The sequence below is a fragment of the Cibotium barometz genome, chromosome 27 (genome assembly GCF_041138505.1).
Source record: "Cibotium barometz isolate CiBa-2024 chromosome 27, ASM4113850v1, whole genome shotgun sequence".
Taxonomy (NCBI): Eukaryota; Viridiplantae; Streptophyta; class Polypodiopsida; order Cyatheales; family Cibotiaceae; genus Cibotium; species Cibotium barometz.
Genome location: NC_141072.1, coordinates 28519945 through 28527483, shown reverse-complemented (window position 1 = coordinate 28527483; position 7539 = coordinate 28519945). Strand labels below are relative to the sequence as shown.

Here is a 7539-nt window from a genome sequence, read left to right as displayed (position 1 = left end):
CCACCCTCCAGCACCTATAAAAGGACCCTCCCAGCCCCCTTCTCCAGACAAGCCCCCAGCAAGGCCCTAGGCGCAAGCCCTCCCTCAAGCTCTAGGACATGTCCTACACTCTCTCTCCCCCCGTGTGAATAGACTTAAAGTGTGCTTCTCCTCCAGCCCTTGCCTTACTCTTCCCTAGGCCTCCCTAGACGTACACTCTTCTCAAGAGCTCTCCAAGTTAAGGACACCCTCTCAATTCCCCCCCCCATATGCGGCGACTTAAACTTAGGCTAAGAGGTCGTTCCTACCCATAAGCCCAACAAGCTTTTCCTACCCCAAACGGACTCCGTTTTTGAATCCGTTTGAACCAGTAGAATTCTCTCTTTTCTCTCCAAGTTCCCAACCTCTTATATTCACCCCGTTCTCTCTCTATCCTCTTAAAACTCTAGTGCTCCTATGGCGTCGAAACGCCGCCAAAATGAAGAACCATGCGCTGCCCAAGGAGGGAATGAAGCGAATCGCGTCCCTGCAATCGACTTCGCTCCTCTTGAAGGGAATAGGCACGAAAACGATAACCAAGTTGGTCATTTAACAAGTTTAAGTAAAATTCTCTCTTATGAAGCTTAATGCAAAGATTCGAAATAATAGGAAAGGAACCAAGGTTAAACCCCTAGTATAGATGGCCTAAAGTACCTTATGGTTATTCTTAAGTAAAGTTATAAGAAAATAATCTTGCTTTTGAATCATTGTCTTTTCGAAACGATAGTTTTTTGTTAATGTGTGAATTCATTGAATAAAGGTTATGTCTCTTTTTATTGGATACACTACTGGTTTATTGCTAACATGCAGGTACAGCTTCTCCCCCCCCTTAGCTAACTCCGTGCTTGCCTGTGTAGCCGGGCGGAGGATATAGCGAGGCCGGGAGTCGGCTCAGGGCAATCCCCTCCTATGCCACTGGGAATTGGATTTCACCACCAAGGTGATGTATATATGCTGCCTAGTTCTGTGGGTCCAGGCTAGTGCGGTGACTTAACCCCACCTCATGAGGAGACATCCCCTCCGAAGGGCGAGAGGGTTTGGTACAAGCGGTAGTACCTGAGGGGGTGACAGGACGGCTTGGCCCTCATCGGCTAGCTGACGACGAGGGGAGATGGTCCGTGAGGTTTACCCAGCTGGTTGAGGCTCGAAGATCGAATTCTAGATCATCGGTGTGGTTGTGGTTGTGGTTGTGATTGGATTGTGGTTATGGTTATGGTTATGGTTTGGACATGGAAGTTTGGATTGGAATATCGGCCCGGTTCCAGGGTCTTTGTAAATATTTTTCACTGTAAGTATGTTTGTTGATTTCAATGTTGTGCTAAGGCAGATTTCTTTTAAGGAATCAAGTGTAATTAATTAACAAAGGAATTTCTTTTTAAGTGTTTCATAGTGTGGTAGGACTTAATTAGAAAACAATTGAACGGGTGAGTGTGTGGAAAGTGGGAGAATGGATGCCCTGACGGCACCATTCTAAGGATGGGTGGACCCGATCAGTCGGGTAGCTTTCTACTAGTCGTAACTTACGATACTTAGGAAATAGTAGAGTCCCGAACAAGACTTGCTTTAGGGGACCGAGCCAGCGACCGTGCCTCATGAAATACGGGGGAAAAAGGCGTTGGCTTCCTTGAACCAAGTGTGGGTCTTGTTCCATCTCCACGCACATTCCGTGCTGGGGGGATTAGAATTTCCTTTAGGATGACTATGCTTCCCCTGCGAGATAGAGTTAGGTCCCTCCGTTTGCTCGTAACCTCGTATTTCTACGAGATCGAGGTGTCGTCAATCGAAAAATAACACGAGACTTAACCGCCTATCAAAAGGATTCCCCCGCCCTACGGGTAGGGGTCCTTACATTCTCAAATAATCCCTAAGACAACCATTAGAATGTAGGGAAATGTTAAAATATATATTAAATGTATAATAATGCATGGTGTTGCCTAGTCTTTAATGTTACCAACTATTAAACTATTACGACTCAAATTAGGTAGGTAATTCAAACACAAAACACCCAATGATATGTTACTAATTCTCTCTTGGTGTATCTTAGATCAACAAAGGATATCCTAGCATGGCCTTTTCATCTATGAAGAGTGAGTATAAGGTAGCTTTCTCATATTTATGTAAAGCAATATGGTTCATGAGGATTTCAGGAGACATAGGCATAACACTTGTAGGAGCAGCCAATGAAGTTGTGCTACTACAACCAGAGCTATATGATAAAGAAAAATGCTTGCACAAAGAACAATGAGATCTCTACGTTTCACTTTATATGCGCAATGGCATCTCTTTTGGCTTGGGATAAAATTAAAGAGATACTTCACCTACAATTTACAATGAGGAGAATTCTTGAGAATCATTGCTCAACCTCTACTTGTAAATGCATGGGTATTGGCTAGCTCTATTATGTAAGGCTTCCTTTCTGAGGAGTTGCCATGGTTGAGTAGTGTGAATGCTTAACAAGACCATGTTTAGATCCACAAGGTGGTCGTTGAAGGCCAGGGTTCCCCGTTATATATAATAAGATATATATATATATATATATGATTTCCAAAAAAAAGCTTGCCTGTGTAACTCCTAGTAGTGACTAGTCTCCTTCCTCTAATACTGTCGTAATAATAAAGGAATCTACGCTCATTATTTCATATTGGCAGATAGCTAAGACAAAAACCCGTCAAAAAATCTTGAATGCAAATGGCATAAGATCCTATGATGGAATCGGTGCTTGAAAAAAAAAAACGTGTATAGTGCAGCAGGTGTAATTACAAGTTCAAAATTTAGGAAATACCCCCAAATTTTGAGTGTGAAGGTTTGTTTTTTTTAAAGAGGTGCTAGTAATAGAACCTATTAATTTTGTAAAAATTGAGACCTTGAAGCTCTGTCAGATGGAGGGTTTTCCACCTGTAAATGAAAAAGTTTTTGGTGCGTGATGCCATTACACCATGTGATGTTATAAAAAGGCACGTCGCACAGCAATGTGAGAAATAGTACCAATAATACAGCCTTTGAATGGGACCAGTGTTAGGAAAAAACCGTCCTTTGCTTGTAATTTTCACGGCTGAAATTGAGAAAGCCCGGTTATAATTTCACCTAGCCTTGAATTTAAAGGTTCGAATTTTTGCTGAATGGAGGAGAGAACGGGACCAAGACTCGCAACAGATAACAACGTCAGGCCGCGCCCTGTGTGTACTTCAAAAAGGCAAGAGACCCGGCCAAAAATGATGTGCGCACTGTGTGTACTCCAAAAAGACAAGAGACCCGGAGAGACTGACGTGGGGTGACGCAACACGTGTGGCGCGTACGAAAGGGCAAGCTAGCCTACAAAAGCAGAAGCTTGAGCGTTGGTTGGTGATGCGCATCCATGGCATCCCCACTATGCTCCTGCTGCTGCTTCTTCGTCTTCTTCTTCGTCTTGCCCTCTGTGCTTCTGCTGCCTGCCGCCACATGGGCGGGCTCTCACAGGGAGCAGCTGTGCCATAGCTGGCGTTTCAACGTGGACGTGAACAATCTGAGGGGGTGGGCCGAGGTGCCGGAAAAGTGTGAAGCCTACGTGGCGGCCTACATGACGGGCTCCGCCTACCTTGACGACTCTGAAGCTGCCACACAGCAGGCCATAGCCTACGCCGAAGCCTACAACAAGACGAGCGATGGTGGCAAATACATTTGGGTCTTTGATATCGACGACACCAGCCTCTCCACTGTCGCCTATTACGCCCAACACAGTTTCGGGTACGCTTCCCCCCCTGAAAGCAACCCGCCAAAAAAAAAAAAACAAGCCTGTTGTCCCTTTCTCACTTGGGCAGCGGCCACTCAGATAAATATGAAACCGCCCCATGTTGTGTTGATATGTACACGTCCTGTACATTCATTATCCCCATAACTCCGTCTGTTCCTCTTTTGCCTGCAGAGCTGAAGCCTTCAATGACACCTCATTTGAGGCTTGGGTTGAAAAAGGCATTGCCACCCCTCTCCCTGCATCGCTCAAGCTCTTCTACAAGCTCAAAGAGCTCGGATACTCTGTGTTCTTCTTGACTGGGCGCGACGAGAGCCAACGCAATTTGACTGTTAAGAATCTCCTCAAAGCAGGCTATAAAGGCTGGAAAGGCCTAATCTTGAGGTAATCCCCTTATTGAGAAGCTTACCCCCGAGGTAATCTCCTTATTGAGAAGCTTAATCTTCTGAGGTTATTAAGAGTAGCTTCTTTTCTCTTGACAATCTCTTGAACTTGACCTCTATGGGAGGGCTTAAATCTCAAGGTCAGATTCCCCTTACCAAGATTGCCTTTTTTTTTTTTTGGGGTCCGAACATTCACCTTATTAATTGTCAAAATTAAGCTACTAAATATGGCTGGAGTGGTTATGACCCCTCCCTCTCTCTCTTAGCAAACCTTACTCGTTTGCTTCCGATAAGCTAATTTTAAGCCTTTTGCAGCTAAGGTAAATCAATGCCATTACTATCACTAATGACGGCGGTAAATAATGTATACAATTAGTTGACAGGGGTATGGCTAATTACTTGCAACAGGCAAAGCGCGGACCATGGTGTGAAGGCAGAGTTGTACAAGTCAGGGAAACGCAAGGCCCTAGAGGACCAAGGCTACATCATAGTGGGCAACATTGGGGACCAGTGGAGTGACATTACAGGCTACTCTGTTGGCAACCGTGTCTTCAAGCTGCCCAACCCCATGTTCTACATAGGTTGATGGTTTGCTTGTTGTTGCCAACAAGCAAACCATAATAATTAGCCCACTAAAATTGATGCACGGTTAAATCATGTGTTTAAAGCAACCCAATGCGCTCGATTTATAGTGAGTGCATTTGTATTTCTTTGTGTGTAAGGCCTTAGGCTAAGGCAAAAATAGAAATTATTGAGAGTTTTTCTATGTTCTTGTAATCTAATTAATGCACTTTCTTCCTTTACATTACATTGTAGAGACAACTAACCTTATTGTCCACTAACAGAATTGTAACTATCTAACTCTGTGTGTGTGTGTGTGTGTGTGTGAGAAAGAGAGAGAGAGAGAGAGAGAGAGGGAAGGGAGTGACAACCTTACAAATGGATTTCTTGCTATAGATGAAGGATTTTTTCAACACATGAATGTGAACCTTATTACAAATTCCTTCTAAATAACTAGAAAAGGGGGGTTATCATGAGCATGCACAATCAAACAAACTATTTGTGGACTTGTTACTTAATCATACATTCCAAAAATAGCTAAAAGAGGCACCCTTGAACAAGCTATTTTTGGAGCTGTTACCTAATCATGCATTCTTACAAAAATAACTAAAAGAGGGGGATAATTATGGGCATGCACCAACAAACTATTTATTGCATTGTTACTTGATCACACAGATTCTTACAAAAACAACTAAAAGAAGGGGAATGTTATGAGCATCACCATCAACCAAACTATTTGTGGAGTTGTAACTTGATCATACATTCTTACAAAATGGCCTTGGTGCTTGCTTATTTAAGTAAGGGCAAAATAAGCAAGGGCATCATGTTGCTTCTAGCTATAAGAAGTTAGAGAATGTGATAAATACATGATGTGAACATAGAAACTCTTCCATAGGCAAAACAATGCATAACTTTCAAATGAACAAAGTTAGAGGGGAGTATTACTAAATCGTTGTTGATGAAAAATTGATTATAATACCCATGTTCTCTAGTGGAAACAATTTTAATTTCATGCATAGAGAATAAAGGGTGTACAAGAAGCGAAGGTAGATGAGTGAATGATGAATAGGGAGCTACACTATTGGTCTATATATAGGCTCCCAATGATGGTCTATGCCCATGTCACCTATAGTGAAACACACATAAATTGAGTCTAACATGACCCAACTAATTATACCACTTGACTAAGGTAATATGCCCATGTTACCCTAAACACTCGTAATTGAGTCCAACATGACCGAACTAATCATACCACTTGACTAAGATAACATTAGACTTCCTGTAGTTTTCATCCAAACTTGAGTCCAACATGACCCAACTAATCATACCACTTGACTAAGGTAATATTAGACTCCACGTGTCGTGTTTTTTAGTTGCATGGAGGGTTCCTGCATAGTAGCACTCCTGCAAACCGTTGCCTTCTCCATGCGTAGCAGTCCTGCAATCACCGCTCTCTGCATCGAATGTCCTAGGTACTCAGAGACCTCCATGCTTCTCCATGCATTGGAGTCGCCGACCCATAATTATGAAATGTAATAGGAACTCCTCTTTTAAACTAAAATTTTATTATGCATAGATAGCATAATTATAATTATAATTATAAGCATAATTACGATTAAATCTCTTGATTATTCTTAAATATCCATTTCTCATTTCCAAAAATGTTAGCATAACCCTCTTTCAACTTTAAATGAATTAATATGATTTTTCTTAATCATAAACAAGCTTAAAGAAATTAATCATCATTTTTTACTAGATTAAAATCATAAAAATACCTAATCTTTTTCTCTAGCTTGTCAAGCCTAGAGTTTTGTTTAAGATAATGAGTTTATCATTAAGAACCATCCTTCTATAATAAGGATATTTTTCCAAAAAGAGAGATTTACTAATAAAAATACTATAATTAAGCATAAAGATTAGTATTAAATCATTTAAATATTATGAATCATTAGTATTAAACCATTTAAACATTATGAATCATTAGAAAGCTTGATTTAAAAAAAAAACCATTGAGAAAGATAGAAAAACCATTTAATTGAAAGCTTCCCAAGCATTGAGGGGTTGGGAAGGAGATAACCATTGAGAAAGATAGAAAAACCATGGGATTAAGGCTTACCTTTGATTTTGGCTTGATTCTTTAAAGAAAGAAGTGAAGCCCACAAAGTAAGCTTTGGCCACCAAGTTAGAGGGAGAGCTTTAAACCCTAGCAAGCAAACACACACACACGAGAGCAAGACACAAGAGAGAGCAAGCCTACAAGAGAGAGATAGATATCTGAATTTTCATCTATCTTCTTCTTCTCTACTCAACCAACATAACATAAAGATAAGAGTACACACTATATGAGTTAGTACTTAACTACTACAACATACAAGGGTCGGTCCATAATGTAAACCCGACTAAATGAGCTGGTGCTATAACTATGCCAATCTTTAGTAATCCAAAATGACTGTTACACAGCCTATCATCCCATTGGCCGCATATCACCCATAATCTCACCAACCATGCCAGTGGTGTAGATGCGGAACCTATCACCCAGGTGGGTCATCAATATCCGCCGTAGCACTAGTTGAGCTCGATATCTTAACAACTCTCCCTTGAGCTCAACTCCACACACTACACTCCAAGTAAACTCCTAAATTTGTGGAGCTTCTCTATGCCCAATGCCTTCGTGAAGATGTCAGCAACCTGATCCTCTGTGCTGACATATATTAGATCTACATCTCCTGCTAGAACCTTCTCTCTCACAAAGTGATTATGCACCTCAATGTGCTTTGTTCTAGCATGATAAACTGGGTTACTGGCCAACTGCGTGCTGCTTATGTTGTCACAATATATGACAACTGCCCT

The 7539-nt window shown here is 41.5% G+C and overlaps 1 protein-coding gene across 1 annotated transcript; it reads left to right on the top strand.

The window, feature by feature from the left end:
* Window positions 1-3368: 3368 nt before the first annotated feature.
* LOC147623257 (acid phosphatase 1-like) lies at window positions 3369-4905 on the top strand. Its single transcript, XM_086821355.1, has 3 exons — window positions 3369-3741; window positions 3920-4129; window positions 4537-4905. The coding sequence occupies exons 1-3, from the start codon at window positions 3374-3376 to the stop codon at window positions 4712-4714; spliced, it is 756 nt and encodes a 251-aa protein (XP_086677481.1). The 5' UTR covers window positions 3369-3373; the 3' UTR covers window positions 4715-4905.
* The last annotated feature ends 2634 nt before the right edge of the window (window positions 4906-7539 follow it).